The following is a 24,104-nucleotide window of genomic DNA, read 5'->3' on the forward strand; positions in this document are numbered from 1 at the left end:
TGAATGAAGGTTTCTCTTTCTCCACAGCCTCTTCAACACTTGTTATTATCTGTCTTGTTGATAACAGTCAACCTAACAGCTGTGAAGTGGTATCTCATTATAGTTTTGATTTGCATTTTTCAAATAGCTAGCATCTTTTCATATATCGGTTGGCTATTTTTGTGTCTTGGGAGAAGTCTCTGTTCAAGTCCTCACCCCATTTTTTAAATAGATTGTTTTCTTATTAGTTATTTAGCTTTGTGCATTCTTTATATATTTTGGATATTAACTCATCATCAGTGCTGTTGTTTGTGAATATCAACTTTTTTTTGGTGGACTGTCTTTTTGTTTTATTGTCAGTTTATTTTTTTATTTTTTATTTTATTATTATTATTTTTTGAAGCTGGAAATGGGGAGAGACAGTCAGAGAGACTCCCGCATGCGCCCAACGGGGATCCACCTGGCACGCCCACCAGGGGTGAAGCTCTGCCCATCAGGGGGCGATGCTCTGCCCCTCCGGGGCGTCGCTTTGCCGTGACCAGAGCCACTCTAGCGCCTGGGGCAGAGGCCAAGGAGCCATCCCCAGCGCCCGGGCCATCTTTGCTCCAATGGAGCCTTGGCTGCAGGAGGGGAAGAGAGAGACAGAGAGGAAGGAGCGGGGGGTGGGGGTGTGTGGAGAAGCAAATGGGTGCTTCTCCTATGTGCCCTGGCCGGAATCGAACCCGGGTCCCCCGACACCAGGCTGACGCTCTACCGCTGAGCCAACTGGCCAGGGCCTGTCAGTTTATTTTTTAGACAATTAAATTTATCAGGGTGACATTGGTCAACCAGAGCACATAGATTTACAGAAAACATCTCCACACCATTTGGACAGCCGATTATGCTGTATACCCATCACCCAAAATCAAATCCTCTTCCGTCACCCTATATTTGTTTCTCTTTATGTCCCACCCTTTCCCCCACTGCCCACCATTACCTCCATCCCCTGCCCCGGTAACCACTGCACTCTATGTCCATGTGTCTCAATTTTGTGTCCTACCTATGTGTGGAAATATACAGTTCTTTTTCTGATTTACTTATTTCACTCAATATAATGTTATCAAGGTCCATACATGTTGTTGTAAATGATCCGATGTCATCATTTCTTTTTCTTTTTCTTTTTTTTCAGAGACAGAGAGTCAGAGAGAGGGATAGATAGGGACAGACAGACAGGAACGGAGAGAGATGAGAAGAATCAATCATCAGTTTTTCATTGCGACACCTTAGTTGTTCATTGATTGCTTTCTCATATGTGCCTTGACCATGGGGCTTCAGCAGACCGAGTAACTCCTTGCTCGAGCCAGCGACTTTGGGTCCAAGCTGGTGAGCTTTGCTCAAACCAGATGAGCCTGTGCTCAAGCTGGTGACCTTGGAGTCTCAAACCTGGGTCCTCTGCATCCCAGTCCAATACTCTATCCACTGCGCCACAGCCTGGTTAGGCCGATGTCATAATTTCTTATGGCTGAGTAGTATTCCATAGTATATATGTACCACATCTTCTTTATCCAATCCTCTATTGAAGGGCATTTTGGCAGTTTCCATGTCTTGGCCACTGTGAACAATGCTGCTGAGAATATGGGGGTGCATGTGTCTTTACATACCAAAGTTTTCAAGTTTTGCAGGTAAATACCCAGTAGTGGGATTGCTGGGTCATATGGTAGTTCTAGTCTTAATTTTTTGAGGCACCACCATACGTTCTTCCATAATGGTTGTACTAATTTACATTCCCACTAACAGTGAATGAAGTTTCCTTTTTCTCCACAGTCTCCAAAACTTGTTATTACCTGTCTTGTTGATAATAGCTCATCTAACAGGTATGAGGTGGTATCTCACTGAAGTTTTGATTTTTATTTCTCTAATAGTGAGTGAAGATGAGCATCTTTTCATATATCTATTGGCCATGTGTATTTCTCCTTGGGAGAAGTATTTGTTCATGTCCTCTTCCCATTTTTTAATTGGATAGTTTGCTTGTTTGTTGCTGAGTTTTGTGAGTTCTTTATATATTTTGGATTAACCCCTTATCTGAACTGTTTTTTGAAAATATCTTCTCCCATTTAGTTGGATGCCATTTTTGTTGTTGTCAGTTTCTTTTGCTGTGCAGAAGCTTCTTAGTTTGATGTACTCCCATTCATTTATATTTACTTCCCTTACCTTTAGGGTCAAATTCATAAAATGTTCTCTGTGGCCAAGGTCCATGAGTTTAATACCTATGTATTCTTCTATGTAATTTATTGTTTCATATTTTATATATAGGTCTTTGATCTGTTTTGAATTAATTTTGGTACAAGGAGAGAAATTGTAATCAAGTTTTATTAATTTGCATGTGGTTTATCCAATTTTTGCAGCACCATTTTTGAAGAGGCTTTCTTTTCTCTATTGTGTGTTATTGGCTCCTTTATCAAAGATGATTTTACTATATATGTATGATTTTATTTCTGGGTTTTCTATTCTGTTCCATTGGTTTGTGTGTTTATTTTTCTGCCAGTACCATGCTGTTTTGATTATGGTGTCTTTGTAGTATAATTTTAAGTCAGGAATTGTAATGCCTCCAGCTTTGTTCCCCCCCCCCCTTAGGATTACTTTGGTTATTTGCAGTTTTTTATGGTTCCATACAAACCTGATGATTTTTTGTTTCATTTCTTTAAAAAATGACATTGAAATTTTGATAAAAATTGCATTAAATTTGTATATTGCTTCAGGTAATATAGCAATTTTAACTATATTTTTTCTTCCTATCCAAGAACAAGAAATATTTTCCCATTTCGTTGTGTCCTTTTCAATATCCTTTAACAATGCTTTGTAGTTTTCAATCCTTTACATTTTTTGTTATATTTATTCATAGGTAATTTTTTTGTTGTTGCAACTATAAAAGGGATTATTTTTTTGAGTTCATTATTTGAAGTTTAATCATTGGCATATAAGAAAGCAAAAGACTTCTGTATATTAATTTTGTATCCTGTGACCTAACTGTATCAGTATATTGTTTCTAATACTCTTTCTGTGGAGTCTTTGGAATTTTCTATATACAGGATCATATCATCTGCAAAAAGTGAAACCTTTACTTTTTCCCCAATATGAATGACTTTTATTAATATCTCTTGTCTGATTTTTCTGGCTAGAACTTTCAGCACCTTGTTGAATAGGAGTGGAGAGAGTGGGCAGCCTTGTCTTGTTCCTGATATTAGAGGAAAAGTTTTCAGTTTTTTACCATTTAGTATGATGTTAGTTGATGGTTTATCACAAATGTCTTTTACTGTGTTGAGATATTTTCCTTCTAAGCCCATTTTGTTGAGTGTTTTAAACATAAAAGAATGCTGTATTTTATTGAATGCCTTTTCTGCCCATTTTGTTGAGTGTTTTAAACATAAAAGAATGTTGTGTTTTATCGAATGCCTTTTCTGCATCTACTGATAGAATCATATATTTCTTGTTCTTGTTGATATGGTGTATTATGTTAATTGTTTTACGTAGGTTGAACCATCCTTGTGATTCTGGGTTGAATCCCACTTGATCATGATGAATTATTCTTTTAGTATGTTGTATTCGATTTGCTAGAATTTTGTTTAGGATTCTGCATCTGTGTTCATTAGAGATATTGGTCTGTAGTTCTCTTTTTTTGTGTTGTCCTTGCCGGGTTTTGATATGCGAGTTATGTTGGCCTCATAAAATGTGTTTGGAAGTATTGGTTCCTCTTCAGTTTTTTGAAAGACTTTGAGAAGAATTCAAATCTTCTTTGAATGTTTGTTAGAATTCAGTAGTATAGCCATCTGCTTCTGGACATTTATTTTTGGTGAGGTTCTTGATAGTTGTTTCTATTTCCTCCTTGCTTATGAGTCTATTTAAGCTTTCTATTTTGTGATTCACTCTAGGAAGATTTTATTGTTCTAGGAATATATCCATTTTTTCTAGATTGTTAAATTTGGTGACATATAGTTTTTCATAGTATTATACAATAATCTTTTGTATATCTAAGGTGTGTCCGTAAAGTCATGGTGCACTTTTGACCAGCCACAGGAAAGCAACAAAAGATGATAGAAATGTAAAATCTGCACCAAATAAAAGGAAAACTCTCCCAGTTTTATACCTATTCAGTGCAGTTCGATGTGGGCTCATGCACAGATTTTTTTAGGGCTCCTTAGGTAGCTATCCCCTATAGCCTGTACAGACTCGTCACTGACTGATGGCCTACCAGAATGGGGTTTCTCCACCAAACTGCCGGTTTCCTTCAACTGATTATCCCACTGAGTAATGTTATTCCTATGTGGTGGCGCTTCATTATAAACGCGCCGATATTCACGTTGCACTTTGGTCACGGATTCGAATTTAGTGAGCCACAGAACACACTGAACTTTCCTCTGTACTGTCCACATCTCGGCTGGCATGGCTGTGGGCTACTCCACTGTATACATGGTGTTACGTCATCAGCTGCGCATGGGCACATGCTACCACATCATCCTACAGAAACTGGGAGAAACATCGTACAGAAACATATGGTCAATTCTTGAGAATGTTCCATGTACACTGGAGAAAAATGTATCCTCTGATGTTTTGGGATGAAATGTCCTGTAAATGTTCATTATGTCCATTTGTTCTAGTGTTTCATTGAAGGCCACTATTTCTTTATTGATTTTCTATTTGGATGAACAATCAATGGTGTATTGAGGTCTCCAAGTATAATTTTTATTTGTTGGTTTGTATTTTTAGATCAGTTACTAGATGTGTTATATAATAGTTTGGTGCTCCCTGGTTTGGTGCATATATATTAAGAAGTATTATGTCTTTTTGATACAGTGTCCCCTTTTTCATTATAAAATGTCCACCTTTGTCTTGTGTCAACATTGTCAGATATGAGCATGGCTACACCTGCTTTTCTTTGGAGATTATTTACTTGGAGAATAATTTTCCAACTTCTCATTTTGAATTTGTTTTTATCCTTGTTGCTTAGATGTGTTTCTTGAAGGTAGCATACAGTTGGGTTTTACTTCTTGATCCAATCTGCTACTCTGTGCTTCTTTATTGGTGAGTTCAATCCATTTACATTTAATGTAATTATTGACACTTGAGGGTTTCCTACTGCCATTTTATGTACTGCTTTCTGATAGCCCTATGTCTTCTTTGGTTCTTCTCATTTGTTTTTCTGTCATTTGTTTTTCTTTAGTGCTATTTCATACTTCTATCCTCTGTGTCTTCTCTTTTTGATGCTATGTGTTTCAGTAGTGGCATTTTCAGGGGTGATTACCATTAGGTTCTTAGAAGAAAAATTATCAAATTTATTAGAGTCCATTATCTTATGTGTGCTTCTGCACTCCATCCTCCTTTGCCACTGCTGATCTTTATCCTCTCTCCTTTTATGTTATTGTTGTCACAGTTTATCTTTGGTTTTATTGTGGTCTTGTTAAAACTTTTACTTGTAGTTTTGTTTTGTTCTTTGTATCTGGACAGATAACCCCCTTTAGTATTTCCTGTAGTAGGGGTTTTCTGGTGATAAATTCCCTCAGCTTTGTATGTCTGTAAATGTTTTCATTTCCCCTTCATATTTGAATGATAGCTTTGATGGATATGGTATTCTTGGCTGGTAGTTTCTTCTTTCAGTACTTTAAATGTTGGGGTCCACTCTCTTCTGGCTTACAGAGTTTCTGCTGAGAAATCTGATGATAGCCTAATGGACCTTCCTTTATATTTATATTATTCTTCTCCCTAGCTGCCCTGAGGATTTTTTCTTTGTTATGGATTTATGATAATTTCATTACAGTGTGCCTTGGAGTAGGTTTGTTGGGGTTGAGGTAAGTCGGTGTTCTGTTTGCTTCTAGGTTTTGAGGCTCTAATTCTTTTATAAGCTTGGGAAGATTTCGATTATTGTTTGAATATGGTCTTAATTCCCTTTTTTTGTCTTCTTCTTCTAATACACCCATTATTCTTTTTTTAATTTTTCAGTTTTTATTTTATTTATTCATTTCAGAGACGAGAGACAAAGAGAGAGAGAGAGAGAGAGAGAGAGAGAGAAAGAGAAAGAGAAGCTGGCAAGGAGCAGGAAGCATCAACTCCCATATGTGCCTAGACCAGGCAAGCCCAGGTTTCAAACTGGTGACCTCAGAATTCCATGTTGACACTGTATCCACTGCACTACTATAGATCAGGCCCCATTATTCTTATATTGCTCTTTCTGATGTATTCAGACAATTCTTGAAGGGCTTTCTCATTTTTTAAAAATTCATGAATCTCTTTCTTTCTCTCTCTGTAGTATCTCTAGTTGCCTATCTTCTGTGTCACTGATTCTCTCCTCTATCTAATAAGTTTAGATAGCTAAACTTATTACCTCATTTTTATTAGCTTGTTCTATTAGCTAAACTTGTTACCTCATTTTTCAGTTCATGTATTGAGTTTTTCATCTCTGTTTGGTTCTATTTCATAGTTTCAATTTCCTTGGTGAAGTACTCTTTTTGTTCATTAAGTTGGTTTTTGAGTTCACTAAATTACCTTTCAGTGTTTTCTTGTATCTTATTGAGTATTTTTAGAACTAAAATTTTGAATTCTCTGTCATTAAGCTTCAAGGTTTCCATGTAATTGAGATTTTTTTCTGGAGATTTTTCATCATCTATCTGAGCTATGTCTCTGTCTTGTATATCTATATTTGATTTCTTTTTTTATGGCATTTGAGAGTGGTATTGTTAATAACACTAACAAGAGATAACTAAAACAATAAAATGAAAATAAAAAGTGAAAAATGCAGTGAAAAAATGAAAATTCTATAAATAATGATAAGTAGAACAAAAACTACAGATATCAAAAAGCTGAAAGTGAGAAATGATAAAAAATAAACAGAGAATAAATGAAGTAAAAAACATGCAAAACACCACAAAAAGAAGTATAAGTCCAAAATATTATAATTTGATGAAAAATGACTTTCAGGTGAGAGGAAAAATAAAGAGAGAAATGAAAGAAAGGAAGATAGAAGGGGAAGAAAAGGGAAGAGAGAAAAAAAGAAGAGAAAATGTCAGAAATGAAACCTTTGCAAAAATCGAGAATAAAAAATATAACTAAGAATAATGAAGTTCACATGAGAAAAAGAGAAAGATAAAATGGAAAGAAGAAAAAGTGGGAAAAGTAGAAAAAGAAAAGAGAAAAATAGTTTTTTTCCAGTTTGAGAGATTATTTATTGTTTTTCTAGTAGGAGATGCTATACTATAAGATTTGGCTCTGCAAGATTCTTGGGCAGAGTTTTGCTGAGGCATTGATATCGTAATGATGTAGGCAGGGCCACAGTTGCATTGGTAGGAGGACTTGTTGTTAGGACTTTGCAATTTTATGGCTCTAGCAATGGCTGACTAGGGGTCCTCTGGTGCTCCCCCGACACTTCCCAATAGAGCAGGAGATCAAGTGCCCAGGCACCCCCACCTCTCACAGGAGAGAGCAGCCTGGAGACCCAGCTGAGAGTGGTCCACCCCTGCCACTGTTTTCACAGCAAGGGAGAGCAATACAGGTCAGGAGGCTGGGATGACACAGCCTGGTCCCTCCTCTGATACCACTCTAAGCACTCAAAGCACAGCCCTGGGTAAGGCAGGGGCCATGCCCTGCAAGCCAGTGTGTGAGCTTCAGGAGCAAGTGGAGCGCAGATCGGAGATCAAGTGCATCTCTGCACCACACAGGCTAAATTCCACCGGGTGAGCGGGTGCCAGCTTTGGGAGCAGGTGGGGCACAGATCACAGATCAAGAGTGTCTCCATGCTACACAGGCCAAACTCTGCTGGACACGTGGGCAGGACAAGCACACCTCAGCACCTGTGGGCTGATGTCCATGGGCTTTTCACGTGCAGTTCTTGGGAGTGCAACAGGTTTTGTGGGCACTCAGCACTTGAAATCTCTAACGGGTGCGGTAGGCACTTAGAAATGACCCTGCTTTGGTCTTGTTTGCTGGCCTTATCCCAGCTCCTTTTCCTCAGACCCTCCTCTTTTTCCAACTCCAAGACAAAACCCGTGCTAACAGTGCTTCCTTCCCTTAGTTCCTTGAAGAAAGAGAAAAACTCAATCCTCTGACTTTTTTCTTCCACGAGTGATATTGTCTTTGGCCCGCCTTCTCACGCAATCACCTTTGTCTATCTGGTGTGTGTATATTTCAGGTTTATCTGGGTTTTTTCTCTGCATATAATTGTAGCAGTTGTTGAAATTTTAAGGGGAGAGATTGGGAGTATCTCTCATGCCTGCCATTTCTCTGATGTAACTTTTCTACTATTGTTGTCAGTTTCTTTTGCTGTAAAATGTACTTCTTTATATTCCATTATGGTGACATAAATTCTCTTCCTATTGGTACCTATTTTAAAACAACTATTTGGACACCTTTCCTTAAACAAAAGTGCCTCTGTGGGAATTGTGAGATATAGCACCTATATCAAGGTGCACAGGAGGAAACTTTTCCACCTGTGTATCTGGTTATGGATAGAAGACCTCAGTATGGGCTATGGAAGCAGCAGAGAAAATGAAACTGCCTCAACTGAGAGAGTGCTGACATGAACATATAGCCACAAAAATGAAGGAATTTGCAGAATTATACTTTTTAAAGAAGAGATTCTAGCATAAATGATCTGCTGGTGGCCATTTCTCCAGTGGAGAAAAGTAAAAGTGGTGAGTGAGTGCCTGGTTACTCCAGTTGATGAGACATGGCTAGAGAAACACATTGATTTCCAGCAGCACCCAGAGTACTGCAGTTGTATCTCCATGACCAGAGGAAGAAAAAGATGGAAAAGAGGCTGCTAAAAGTATCAGTGAGGAGTGACATCAGAGAAATGGCAGTGTGAGGGATATGCCCGATCTGTCCCCTTGAAATTTCAACAAATTCAACAACTAAACACAGAGAAAAAAATATCTCAGGATCACCTGAAATATATACACACAAGACAAAGGTATGATTGGGTGAAAAGGTGGCTGAATATATAATCCACTCTGAAGGAAATAAGATGGAGAATAGGGTATTTTGCTTTCCTCACTGATCTGAGGTAGGGCCACTTTTGTTTGGAGCCAACTGAAGCGGAGAGACTGAGATAGAAGAGAAGGAGCTGAGTTAGGGTAGGTGCTCAAACAAAAGAAAGAACACACAGGATCTGCCTGAGATTACGGAGGCTGAGTGTGCACATGAGCAGTGGGCTCCACCTAAAATTATCAGTGCAAGGTGCCTGTGTGGGCCAGTGCCAGCATCTTTGTGCATTCCTGGCTCCACGATCACCGGTGGCGTGTGAGTGGCTCCACCTAACATCACTGGCACTGGGCGTGTGAGTAGAGTGCTGAGCCCGAGATTATCAGCACCAGGCACCTGCATGAGCCATTGCCAGTGTCTTTGAGCATTCTCAGCACCACAATCACCAGTGCAGTACAGGCGCACAGGCCAAAATCCTTAGCCTGAGACTACCTGCGCTGGGTGCCTCTGTGGGCTGATGGAAGCATCTATGTGCATTCCTGGCTCTGACTGAGATCATAGGTACTGAGTGCCTGAGTGAGTGGGTGCAGGCATCTGTGTGCATTGAGCATTGCTGCAATCCTGGGAGCTGGACACACACATGGCCTACTGTGGGCTACCAAACAACTCACAAAGGAGAAGCTTGTGGAGATTAGACACCCGGCATGCTGAGGCATGCTAGATCTGCCTGTAGGCCCATAGAAATTTGTTTGTATGTAGCAGAAAGGCCCTTGATCTGCGATCTGCACCCTGGCCTGACTGCGCTCGCTGGTGGCTTTCATTGCTGCTACCTTGCCAAGAACTGTGCTTTGAGCAGTACTGGAAAAAGGAACTGGCTATGCATAGATTCTTCTGCTTTGTAGACAGTGGCTGAGGCGGATCACACAGCTAAGTCTCCAGGCTGCTAGTTCTGGTGGGAGGGACGTGGTCAGAGGCACCTGGAAAACAGAGACTACCATTGCTATAGCCATAAAATTGCAAAGCCCTAAAAGCCTCACCTACCAATGGGACTGAGGCCCAGCCTCCATCATTGCGAGAGTGACACACCAGCATACCTCTGTCCAAAAGCCCTCTCAGAAGCAAAGCTTATATTAAAGCATTACTTGCTCAAAAAAAAAAAAAAAAAAGAAAAAAGAAGTTACCTCTCAAAACCAGGAAAAAATTATACTTTTTGTCATTTTTTCCTTTTTTCTTTCTTCTTTTTTTCTTTTCCTTTTGAAAAGAAAGTTATCCATAGTTATTACATTTTTCATTCTTGTTTTCTGTGAGGGTTTCATTTCAGAAAACTTTACTTCTTTTTGGTTGTTGTTCCTTTTTTTCTTTTTCTTCTCTCTTCCTGTTTCTTCCCCTTTCTCTTTTTTCTTTTATTTTCTCTCATTTGATCATCATTTATCATCAAATTATTATATATTGGACTCATATTTTTCTTTGTGTGTTTTGCTTGTTTACTTCATTTTTCCCCTTTTGTCATTTTCCTCAGTTTCTGCTTTTAGTTTTCTGTAGTTTTTGTTCTACTTATCATTATAGAATTTTCATTTTTTCAATTTTTTATTTTAATTATCTCTTATCAGTGTTATTAACAATACCAGTCTCAAATGCCATTAAGGAAAAAGAAATCAAATATCATGGATACAAAAGACAGAGACATAGCTCAGATAGATGATGAAAAATTTCTAGAAAAAATTTTACTTACTTGGAAACCTTGGAGTTAAATGACAGAGAATTCAAAATTGAAGTCCTAAAAATATTCAATTAAATAGAAGAAAGATCTGAAAGGCAATTTAGAGAGCTCAAAAAACAATTTAATGAACAAAAAGAATACTTCACCAAGGAAATTCAAACTATAAAAGGGAACAAAACAGAAATAAAAAACTCAATATATGAGCTAAAATATGAGGTAACAAGCTTAGCTAATAGAACAGACCATATATAGAGAGAATTATTGACATTGAAGACAGGCAACTAGAGATACTACAGAGAGAAGAAGAAAGAGACTCATGATTTAAAAAAATGAGAAAGCCCTACAAGAATTGTCTGACTCCATCAGAAAGAGCAACATAAAAATAATGGGTATATCAGAGAGAAAAGAGAGATAAAAAGGAATGGAGAACATATTCAAACAAATAATCAATGAGAACTTTCTAAGCCCGTGGAAAGAATTAGAGCCTTGAATCCTAGAAGCAAACAGAACACCGACTTACCTCAACCCCAACAGACCTACTCCAAGGCACACTGTAATGAAATTATCATAAATCTATGAAAAAGAAGGAATTCTCAAGGCAGCTAGGGAAAAGAAGAATATAACATATAAAGGAAGGTCCATTAGGCTATCATCAGATTTCTCAGCAGAAACTCTGTAAGCCAGAAAAGAGTTGACCCCAATATTTAAAGTACTGAAAGAAGAAACTAAAGAAACTACCAGCCAAGAATACCATATCCATCAAAGCTATCATTCAAATATGAAGGGGAAATGAAAACATTTACAGACATACAATGCTGAGGGAATTTATCACCAGAAAACCCCTACTGCAGGAAATACTAAAGGGGGTTATCTGTCCAGATACAAAGAACAAAACAAAACTACAAGTAAAAGTTTTAACAAGACCACAATAAAACCAAAGATAAACTGTGACAACAATAACATAAAAGGGAAGAGGATAAAGATCAGCAGTGGCAAAGGAGGATGGAGTGCAGAAGCACACATAAGATAATGAACTCTAAGGCCCTGGCCGGTGGTAGAGTGTTGGCCTGGCATGCAGTAGTCCCGGGTTCGATTCCTGGCCAGGGAACACAAGAGAAGCACCCATCTGCTTCTCCACCCCTCCCCCTCTCCTTCCTCTCTGTCTCTCTCTTCCCCTCCCGCAGCCAAGACTCCATTGGAGCAAAGTTGGCCCGGGCGCTGAGGATGGATCTGTGGCCTCTGCCTCAGGCACTAGAATGGCTCTGGTTGCAACAGAGCAATGCCCCAGATGGGCAGAGCATTTCCCCCTGGTGGGAATGCCGGGTGGATCCGGTCAGGCACAAGCCAGAGTTTGTCTGACTGCCTCTCCATTTCTAACTTCAGAAAATTACAAAAAAAAAGAAAAAAAAAAGATAATGGACTCTAATAAATTTGATAATTTTTCTTCTAATAACCTAATGGTAACCACCCCTGAAAATGCCACTACTGAAACACACAGCATCAAAAAAGAAGACACAGAGGATAGAAGTATGAAATACCACTAAACAAAAACAAATGACAGGAAAACAAATTAGAAGAACCAAAGAAGACACAGGGCTATCAGAAAGCAGTATATAAAATGGCAGTAGGAAAACCTCAAGTGTTAATAATTACATTAAATGTAAATGGACTGTCTCCAATTAAAAGACACAGAGTAGCAGAGTAGATTATAAAAGGAAAACTTAACTGTATGCTGCCTTCAAGAAACACATCTAAGCTACAAGGATAAAAATAGATTCAAAATGAGAGGTTGGAAATTGATTCCCCAAGCAAATAATATCCCCATATCCCCAGAAATGCAGGTGTAGCCATACTCATATCTAATAATGCTGACTATAAGACAACAAATGTAATCAGAGACAAAGATGGTCATTTCATAATGTAAAAGTGACATTGAATCAAGAAGACATAACACTTCTCAATATATATGAACCAAACCAAAAGCACCAAAGTATATGACATCTACTAACCCAGTGGTAGTCAACCTGGTCCCTACAGCCCACTAGTGAGCATTCCAGCTTTCATGGTGGGCAGTAGCAGAGCAACCAAAGTATAAATAAAAAGATAGATTTAACGATAGTAAGTTGTTTTATAAAGATTTATTCTGCCAAACTTAGCAAAAATCTGACATAAAGTACTTGGTAAGTAATTATTATTATATGCTTTAAGTTGCTGTAACTGCTTTATAAATTTTATAAAGTAAAGTTAGTTCCCTACTTTATAAATCATCATTACTGTGGAATCAGTGGGCAGTTAGAAAATTTTACTATTAGCAGAGATACAAAAGTGGGCGGTAGGTATAAAAAGGTTGACTACCCATGTACTAACTGATCTAAAAATAAAAACTGACAAAAATACGATCATACTTGGAGACCTCACTATACCACTGATGGCTCTAGATCGTTAATCAAAACAGAAAATCAATAAAGAAATATTGGCCTGAAATGAAACAGTAGAAAAATTGGATATGATAGACATCTACAGGACATTTCATTCCAAAATGTCAGAGGATACATTTTTCTCCAGTGTACATGGAACATTCTCAAGAATTGATCATATGTTGGAAACACAAAACTAACATCAACAAATTCAGAAAGATTGAAATTATACCAATCATATTGTCTGACCATAATTCTTTGAAACTAAAATTGAATTTCAAAAAAGAAGTAAACAAATCTACAAAAATGTGAAATTAAACAACATTCTTCTAAAAAATGAATGGATCAAAGAAGGAATGAAAGCAGAGATTAAAATATATATACAGACAAATGAAAATGACAGCATGGCATATCAGAATCTCTGGGATGCAGCAAAAGCAGTAATAAGAGGGAAGTTCATCTCACTACAGGCTTATAGGAACAAACAGGAGAGAGCCCAAGTAAAGAACCTAACATCACATCTTAAGAAACTAGGAAAGGAAGAACAAAGGCAATGCAAACCCAGCAGAAGAAAGGAAATAATAAAAATCAGAGCAGAAATAAATGAAATAGGGAACAGAAAAACTATAGAAAAAATCAATAAAACAGGAGCTGGTTCTTTGAAAGATCTACAAAACTGACAAATCCTTGGCAAGACTCACTATGGAAAAAAGAGAAAGAACTCATATAAGCAAAATCCAAAATGAAAGAGGAGAAATCACTAAAGATACCATAGATATACAAAGAATTATTGTAGAATACTATGAATACTATATGCCACCAAATCTAACAATGTAGAAGAAATGGATAAATTTATAGAACAACACAATCTTCCTGGACTAAATCATGAAGAAGTAGAAAGCCCAAACAGACCCATAAGCAGAGAGGAATTAGAAACACCTATCAAAAACCTCCCCCTGAAAAAAATCCAGGGCCAGATAGCTGTACTAGTGAATTCTATCAAACATTTAAAGGAGAATTTGGTTCTTATCTTACTCAAAGTCTTCCAAAAAATTGAAGAAAAACTAATACTTTCAAACATATTTTATGAGGCCAACATAACACTCATACCAAAACCTGGCAAGGACAACTCAAAAATAAAAAGAAAACTACAGACCAATATCTCTATTGAATACAATTGGAGAAATCCTAAACAAAATTCTAGCAAATCAAATACAACAACACATTAAAAATATAATTCACCAGGATCAAAGGGGGACTCATCCCAGAATCACAAGGATGGTTTAACATATGTAAAACGATTATCATAATACACCATATCAACAAAACAAAGATATGATCTTATCAATAGATGCAGAAAAGGCATTCAACAAAATACAACATCATTATATGTTTAAAGCACTCAATGAAATGGATATCAAAGGATATCTGAAACATAATAATGCCATTTATTACAAACCATCAGCTAAGATCATATTAAATGACAAAAATGTGAAAATGTTTCCTCTAAAATCAGGAACCAGAGAAGGCTGTCCACTCTCACCACTCCTATTCAATGTAGTGCTGGAAGTTCTAGCAAGAGCAATCAGACAAGAGAAAGAAATAAAAGGCGTTCATATTGGGAAAGAAGAAGTAAACGTTTCACTTTTTGCAGATGATATGATCCTGTATATAGAACACCCCAAAACTCCACAGAAAGGCTATTAGAAACAGTAAACCAATACAGTAAGGTTGCAGGATACAAAATTAATATACAGAAAAGTCTATTGCTTTCTTATATGCCAACAATGAAATTTCAAAAAATGAACTAAAAAAATAATTCCTCTTATGGTCACAACAAAAAAAAATATCTAAGAATAAACTTAACAAAGAGGCCCTGGTCAGTTGGCTCAGTGGTAGAGCGTCGACCTGGCATGCGGAAGTCCCGGGTTCAATTCCTGGCCAGGGCACACAGGAGAGGCACCCATCTGCTTCACCACCCCTCCCCCTCTCCTTCCTCTCTGTCTCTCTCTTCCTCTCCCGCACTCGAGGCTCCATTGGAGTAAAAGATGGCCTGGTGCTGGGGATGGCTCCTTGGCCTCTGCCCCAGGCGTTAGAGTGGTTCTGGTCGCAACAGAGCAACGCCCCGGAGGGGCAGAGCATCGCCCCCTGGTGGGCATGCCGGGTGGATCCCGGTCAGGCGCATGCGGGAGTCTGTTGACTGCCTTTCCAGCTTCAGAAAAATACAAAAAAAACCCAAAACTTAACAAAGAATGTAAAGGACCTATATAATTAAAACTACAAAGCATTGTTAAAGGAAATTGAAAAAGACACAATGAAATGGAAAAAATATTTCTTGTTCTTATTAGTAAGAATAAATATAGTTAAAATGACCATATTACACAAAGCAATATACAAATTTAATGCAATTCCCATCAAAATTTCAATGTCATTTTCTAAAGAAGTGGACAAAAATCATGAGGTTTATATGGACCAATTAAAAACCCCAAATAGCCAAAGTAATCTTAAGGAAAACAACATGAAGCTGGGGGCATTACAATACCTTACTTCAAATTATACTACAGAGCCACGATAATCAAAACACCTTGGTATTGGCAGAAAAATAGACACTTAGACCACTGGAATAGAATAGAGAGCCCAGAAATAAAACCACATATATATGGTCAAATCATCTTTGATAAAGGGGCCAAAAACACACACAATGGAGAAAAGAAAGCCTCTTTAATAAATGGTGCTGGGAAAACTGGAAAGCCATGTGCAAAAGAATGAATCTCGACTACAGTTTCTCTCCTTGTACCAAAATTAATTCAAAATGTATCAAAGACCTAAATATAAGATCTGAAACAATAAATTACATAGAAGAAAGCATAGGTGCTAAACTCTTGGACCTGGTTCATAGAGAACATTTTAGGAATTTGACTTCAAAGGCAAGAGAAGTAAAGGCAAAGAGAAAAGAAAGGGACTACATTTGACTAAGAAGCTTTTGCACAACAAAAGAAACTGACAACAAAACAAACAGACAGCCAACTGAATGGGAGATGATATTTTCAAACAACAGCTCAGATAAGGGCCTAATATCCAAAATATACAAAGAACTCACAAAACTGAACAACAAACAAGCAAACAATCCAATAAAAAAAAAATGGAAAGAGGACATGAACAGACACTTCTCCCAAAAAGAAATACAAATGGCCAACAGATATATGAAAAGATGCTCATCTTCACTAGCTATTAGAGAAATGCAAATCAAAACTACAATGAGATACCACCTCATACCTGATACAATAGATTAGCTTATATTAACAAGATAGGTAATGACAAGTGTTAGAAAGGCTGTGGAAAAAGAGGAACCCTCATTTATTGTTGGTGGGAATGTAAAATAGTACAACCATTATGGAAGAAAGTATGGTGGTGCCTCAAAAAATTAAGAATAGAACTATTATATGACTCAGCAATTTTTCTTCTGGGTATATTCTCCTAAAACTTAAGAACATTGGTACGTAAAGACACAGACAACCTCATTTTCATCGCAGCCTTGTTCATGGTGGCCAAGACATGGAAACAACCTAAAAGCCCTTCAACAGAAGATTGGATAAAGAAGATATGGTACATTGGTACATACATACTATGAAATACTACTCAGCCATAAGATATGTTGACATTGGATCATTTATGACAACATAGATGGACCTTGATAACATTATACTGAGTGAAATAAATAAATAAATAAATAAATAAATAAATAAATACATAAATAAATAAAAAACTTAGAACTGTATTATTCCATACATAGGTGGGACACAAAATTGAGACTCATGGACATAGATAAGAGTGCAGTGGTTACCAGGGTTAGGGGAAGGGAGGAGAGGGAGGCGGTGGTGACAGGGGTGGGGCATAAAGAAAACCAAATAAAAGATGATGGAGGACGATTTGATTTTGGGTGATGGGTATACATAAAGTGACAGTTGTCCTCCTTTAGGGAGGACAGTTCTTCTTTTGTAAGTTCCATCTCCCTCAAAAGGTGTCCTCCTACATGTCCTTGTAAAGCCAGTAGCCACAGCCATCATCAGAAAAGCCTGGCCAGTGCATGTTCGCATTAGATTTGAACAGACGGTAATGTAACAATGGAGCCAAGAACTGGTGGGCCATTAGCTTTAATCCTAGTTTGCACCTGGTGGGCAAGAAATACACACAGTGGGAAAACACTTCCCTTTCCATTCAGGGCTCCCAAAACCACTGACTTATCCAAGTTTTCCTAGGATCAAAAGTTTCTACCTTACCAGCCTTATTCACCTCTGTTTCCCATCTCCTTCTCTCTGCACAAATTGGCTTCTCTCTCAGCACTCCAGCATCCTGGCTGCTTCTCCTGGCCTCCTCCATGTGGCCTTTCTCTGCTCTCCTACAGCATGGGTCCTCCTACAACATAGGAACAATGGGATCTCTCTTCCTTTTAAAACCTTTTGGCACAAAAGCCCTCTTCCAACACATATTAACGTAATCATGCCCCTCCCAAGCAAGAAGGGCAACCAATACCATCACCTGGGCGATGGGCTTCCATGTGGGCAGTACCATCTTTTTTTTTTTTTTCTGAAGCTGGAAACGGGGAGAGACAGTCAGACAGACTCCCGCATGCGCCCGACCGGGATCCACCCAGCACGCCCATCAGGGGCGATGCTCTGCCCACCAGGGGGCGATGCTCTGCCCCTCTGGGGTGTCGCTCTGCCGTGACCAGAGCCACTCTAGCGCCTGGGGCAGAGGCCAAGGACCCATCCCCAGCGCCCGGGCCATCCTTTGCTCCAATGGAGCCTCGCTGCGGGAGGGGAAGAGAGAGACAGAAAGGAAGGAGGGGGGGGGGGTGGAGAAGCAGATGGGCGCCTCTCCTGTGTGCCCTGGCCGGGAATCCAACCCAGGTCCCCCGCATGCCAGGCTGACGCTCTACCGCTGAGCCAACTGGCCAGGGCCAGCAGTACCATCTTTAACAAAGAGTGCATAATATATTTTATCTGCCCAACAGTCCTCCTTTTTGATATTAGAAGAATAATCTGTAAATGTATGTATTCAATCAATGCAGTCGATCCTTTGCATGTGATGTGACATATTTGTATCTAAATGAGTACTTTTTTCTTATAATTATTATTAAAAATTAATAGGCATGTAAGCATAATTAAAATATAAAATATTAGAAATGTTTTTATTATGCATTTATCATATTATAGTATATTATTGTTGCAATGAATAAAATGTTTTTTTATTTATGATATTGTTTTCTTCAATTTATTTTTGTCCTCCTTTTCATTGTATAAAAGTTGGTCACCTTAGTATACAAGATAATCAAATGTCAAAATGATCTGGAGATGTTTTATTTAAATCTATGTGTTCTGGTTGACCCATGTCACCCTGTTAAAATTAATTGTCTAAATAAAAGTATAAAATTAAAAAATATATATCAGTGAGGTGAGGTACTTGATGATTTTGCTTGGGAGTTCAGCTGGAAGCCTCCTTTGCCATATTGCTTGGAGAGAACCTTACCTGTAAATCTCCTACTGGATCTGCAGATCCCAAAAAAGCTAAATCCCCCCTACTTTCTGACAAACTTCTTTTATGCACTGCTAAGTTAAACATTGTGAGCTAGTCCAGACAATGTAGTACTATCAGAAAAACACATCTTAATCTGTGTGCATGGGGAAAACCATACACTTTAGCTGTAATGCCTTCTTCTTAAAGCGAAAAGTTTCCAGTAGCCAACTGCATGAAAAGAACAAAAATTTGAATAAACAGGATTCAATAAGGAGTAGAGGAAGAGAAGCATGCTGTTAGTTTATTTAAAGTAACAATAGCTGTGAACTTCCTAAATTTAGGGAGAGAATTTGGACATTCAAGCTAACAAAGCTGATAGATCACCTTATTATCTCAATGCAAAAATGCTTCTCCAAGATGCATTATAATGAAACTGAGAAATCAAAGCTAAAGAAAGAATTCTAAAAGCAGACAGGGCAAAAAAGATTGTAACCTACAAAAGATCCCCTTCAACTATCTCAGCAGAAACTGATAGGAAAGAGTGGAATGAGTTATTCAATTTTGATAGAAAAATAATTTCCAGCCAAGAATACTCCAGCAAAGTTATCTTTCAGATATGAAGGAGAAATAAAGACTTTCCTAAACAAACAAAAGCTAAGTGACTTCATCACCACCACACCTACTTTGCAAGAAATGATGAAAATAGTTCTTTAAGCTAAAATGAAAATATGTCAGTCAACATGAAATTATACAGTGCACTGCTAAAGGTCAATATTTAAGAAAATCCAATTTTGTAATAGGATGGTTTGTTAACTACCTAACTATGGTATAAAGGTTAAAATAAAACAATATTAAAAATAACTATAGCTACTATAATAGCTAATAATTATATAATATATAAAGAGGTATATTATGATATTAAAATATGAAAAGGGGAGTATAAGGGTGGATTTTGTGGGTGATAAAATTAAGTTGCTATGAACTTAAAATGGACTGTTTTATTTATATGTTTAGTGTAGTTCTCCTGATAATAACAAAGGAGAAACCTATAGCAGATTCATAAAATATAAAGAGAAAAGAGAGCATACCAACATAGAATATCACCAATTTATAAAGGTAGGCAGAAACAGACAGGAAAAAAATAATAAAAAACAAAGAAAAAAATAAGATGTCAGTACTAAGTCCTTAAATATCAGTAATTACTCTAAATGTAAATAAATTAAAATCAATCAAAAGTCACAGAATAGCTAGATGGGGTAATAACACAGGACATAATTATATGATACCTACAAGAGATTCACTTAAACTTTAAAAAGACAGATAAGTTCAAAGTAAAGAGATGAACGAGTATAGATCATGCAAGTAGAAACCAAAAATGGGGAAGCTGTATTTATATCAGACAAAATACACTTTAAGTCAAGAAATGGTAACAAAGTCTAAATAAGTTAATATGTAATAATAAAGGGGTCAATTTATCAAGAAGATAATTATATATGCATTCAAGACCAGAATAGCAAACATTAACAGATTTAAAGGGAGAAGACAACAAAACAGTAATATTAGGACTTTAATTTGTTACTTTAGATCATACAGATAAAAAACAATAAAAATATTGAATTTGAAACATACATTTGATCAAATGGACTGAACAAGCATTTATGAAACATTACATGCACCAGTAAAATAATACACATTCCTCTGAAGAGTACATGAAACATTCTCCAGGATATATGATATGCTAGGCACAAAACAAATAACAAATTTAAAGGAATTGAAATTTTATCAAGTATCTTTTTAAACCATAATAGTACAAAACTAGAAATCAACAAGTTGGAAAATCTACAAATATGTGAAAATTAACACACTCCTGAAACCAATGGGTCAAGGAGAAATAATTTTATTTTTTTAAATCTCAGAGCAAATGAAAATGGAAACACAATATACTAAAACAATGGAATGCTGAGCATCACTTCCAGCCTTCCTCTAGCCGCCATCTTTGCTCCTGTGTGTTGCTTATTCTCAGCTGTTCTGCACAACCCCCTGAATGCCAACCGTAGTTTCCCATGTTGGCATGGGTTCCCTTGCCTCTCCCACAAGACGAAATAAACTATTATGAACTAGGAGACACTCACCAAACTGCAGGTGCAAGTGTGTGTTGGTGGGGAAGGAACTACATACAGAAAAAGAAGGTGGTTAAATGATTAAAAAGCAACACAAACTAAAACAAAGAAAACCAAAACAAAAAACTTCAGTTCTCTTTAAATATGTCAGGGGTAAACAATATATCTGGTATTAAAAAGGTGAATATGTTCACAAGCAAGGAACAGTTATTCACTTATAATAACCATAAAGTTCAGGCATCTCTGGCAGTGAACCTTTCACCGATACAGGCCATACTGAGACAAAGGAGCTGAAATAAATGCCACCCAGCACTTTATTTTTTTTATTTTTTTTATTTTATTTTTCTGAAGCTGGAAACGGGGAGAGACAGTCAGACAGATTCCCGCATGCGCCCGACCGGGATCCACCCGGCACGCCCACCAGGGGCGACGCTCTGCCCACCAGGGGGCGATGCTCTGCCCCTGGTGAGGGGGTCACTCTGCGGCGACCAGAGCCACTCTAGCACCTGGGGCAGAGGCCAAGGAGCCATCCCCAGCGCCCGGGCCATCTTTGCTCCAATGGAGCCTTGGCTGCAGGAGGGGAAGAGAGAGACAGAGAGGAAGGAGGGGGTGGGGGTGGAGAAGCGAATGAGCGCTTCTCCTATGTGCTCTGGCCGGGAATCGAACCAGGGTCCCCCGCACGCCAGCTGACGCTCTACCGCTGAGCCAACCGGCTAGGGCCCCACCCAGCACTTTAAATGAGCTTGATGCAGACAGTATGACCAGTTTAAGGAAACTGGCTGAAGCTCTGCCTAAACAATCTGTGTATGCAAAAACATCACTTGATTCCAGAGAGTATGATGATGATGAAGTTCTGGTCTTTTGAAGAATTTTGATGAGGCTTCCAAGAATGAAACAAACAAATTTGAGTCAACTTTTGATGAAGATAAAGCTTGAACAAGTTTCTGGAAGCTACTATTTTAGATTATGACTGCTTTTTCAAATTTTGTTCATGGATCTAATAAATCAAAATCTCTAATATTTTTACACATAAGCCTCTTGGACACTGCAGCTCTTTTCATATATTGCTTATACATAAATCATTCTTTGCAACTAATTAAGCTGAGGAATCCTGGGCATAAAGTTTAAAACAGAGGTTAATAAGTTCTTTCCTTAATAAAGAAAATAAAACTGAGATATTTAAAAAGTAGTTCTTTGAGGGAAGTTTATTATAGTGATAAATATATCCATTAAGGATATACAAAAATCTCAAACGATGAAACTTTATGCCTCAAGCAACTAGAAAAAGAAGAACAAACTAAGCCCAAAGTTAGTGTAAAGAAGAAAATAAAGATCAGATGGAGCTAAATCAAACAGTGAGAAAAACAATGAAACAATTAGCTAACTTTTTAAAAGAAACAAAATTGGCCTGACCTGTGGTGGCGCAGTGGATAAAGTGTCGACCTGGAACGCTGAGGTCGCCGGTTCAAAACCCTGGGCTTGCCCAGTCAAGGCACATATGGGAGTTGATGCTTGCTGCTCCTCCCCCTTCTCTCTCTGTCTCTGTCTCTCTGTCTCTCTTCTCTAAAATGAATAAATAAATAAAAATAATTCAAAAAAATAAAAAAGAAATAAAAATATAGCTGTAGAACTACACGAGTTATTAAAAAAAAGAAACAAAATTGACAAGCCTTTTGCTGGACTAAGAAAAAAGAGAGAAGATTCCAATAGATAAAAATCATAACTGAAAAAGGAAACATTAATACCTCAAAGAATCACAAGAGACTACAATAAAAATTATATGGCAATAATTACATAACCTACAAGAAATGTTTATATTCTTAGAAACATACAACCCACCAAGACTGAATAATGAATAAATAAATAGCATAAACAGAAATATAATGAGGAAGAAGATTGAATTGATAAATGAAACCCTGTAAACAGAGAACACACTAGGACCAATGGCTACATTGGAAAATTCTACCAAACACTTAAATAATTAACACCAATCTTTTTTCAAACTCTTTAAAAAAATTAAAGAAGAAAGAACGCATTAAATCTAATTTTACAAGGTCAGCATTGCCACAAAATCAAAGCCAAATATGTATACAACAAAAAGGAAAAAACTATATACCAATATTCCTGAGTGAATATAGATGGAAAAATTCTCAACAAAATATTAACAAATTAATTTCAAGAATACATTAAAGGGGCTATAAACCTTGACCAAGTAGTATTTATTCCTGAAATGCAGGGATTTTTTTTAACACATACAAAATCCATAATTGTAAACAAATACTTCTAGTCAGGATGCAGAGTATATAAACTCTGGGCTTGCTTCTTCCCATGACCACATGTAGTTCAAAATTAGAACTAAATTATAGAACAGTTATCATTGAGAACCACCTGAAGACTAGCTGAACAGGAGTTCTATAACTGAAGATATAAAAAAGAAGCCATGTTGAGACTGGTTGCAGGGGCAAGATGTGGAAAGTGTAGGTTTCATACACATGGTGTGGCACTTAAGAATCAAAAGACATATCTAGGTTGCAGAGGTCTCCTGAGGAGTAAGGGGTCCCAGCACCACACCTGGATCCCTAACCCATGGAATCAGTGCTGGGAAGAGGAATGCTCATGAAATCTGGCTTTGAAAACCAGTAAGGATTGTGTCCCAGAGAGAAAAAGTGCTGCAGGAAACAGAGGTGCTGCAGGTCTTAAATGGACCATGAATAGACTCACTCATCCACAAACCCACTTGTTCTAATCTCCAGCACAGGGGCAGCATCTTCAAAAGTACCATGAATATACAGAAAGCAACTAAGTTGACCAACTTTTTGCCTAGGACTATAAGGTCATGGGTCAGGGTCACTATCTCAGGAGATGGAAGTGCTGGTGGGCACCACTGTTCCTTTGTTGAACTTTTTCCCCACCCAGCTATCCCAGAGCTGGTGGTTGCCAAATCTAAGCTCTCCTGGCGATTCCTTGAGATCTTGCTACACTCAACTCACCTGCTTGCTCACCCAAGCCTCCTTTGCAGCTGCTCTACACAAGTCACCTGCCTTGGCTTGCACTGCAGTCTTCCCCCAAATGTCTCAAAGATCCACAAATGCCAAGCAAGCAGTGGCCAGTCTTGGAGTGCCTTGTCACTCTTTATAAGAGATCCAAAAATGGAGACTGGTCTCAACTTGCTAGGTAATTCCCACAAGGTGACCTAAAGTCTGTCATAAGCAACAGCCAGTCTTGGCCTGGAAGAACAGGAAACTGGCCTCAGGTCACATCATGGTGCCCACCAAAGGGCCCCAGGCCTCACATAAGTGAGAGTTGGTCTCAGACTGTAGCTCACCTTCGTGCAAGAACTTCTAAGCCAAGTACAAGTGACAACTAATCACAAATCACTTTTTAGCACTTATCCAAAGGCCTGAA

General features: G+C 37.9%; 1 protein-coding gene and 1 pseudogene across 10 annotated transcripts in view; one reads left to right on the forward strand and one right to left on the reverse strand.

Moving 5' to 3' along the window:
* Positions 1-24,104, reverse strand: part of LOC136318484 (interferon-induced very large GTPase 1-like) — a 43,210-nt gene that overhangs the window by 10,769 nt on the left and 8,337 nt on the right. For 3 of the 10 annotated variants that reach the window (XM_066250842.1, XM_066250843.1, XM_066250844.1), the window contains one exon: positions 17,343-17,478. The exons of 3 other annotated variants lie outside the window; for them this stretch is intronic. In XM_066250842.1, the coding sequence (XP_066106939.1) occupies positions 17,343-17,442 (100 nt within the window). In that variant the 5' untranslated portion in view covers positions 17,443-17,478. Of the gene's footprint in view, positions 1-17,342; positions 17,479-22,112; positions 22,263-24,104 lie in introns of all 10 variants that reach the window. 4 more of the 10 variants (XM_066250841.1, XM_066250840.1, XM_066250845.1 and 1 more) reach the window with 3 other exon arrangements.
* On the forward strand, positions 20,692-21,635 carry LOC136323980 (transcription factor BTF3 pseudogene; annotated as a pseudogene).

This window comes from Saccopteryx bilineata, chromosome 1 (assembly GCF_036850765.1).
Source record: "Saccopteryx bilineata isolate mSacBil1 chromosome 1, mSacBil1_pri_phased_curated, whole genome shotgun sequence".
Classification (NCBI taxonomy): domain Eukaryota; kingdom Metazoa; phylum Chordata; class Mammalia; order Chiroptera; family Emballonuridae; genus Saccopteryx; species Saccopteryx bilineata.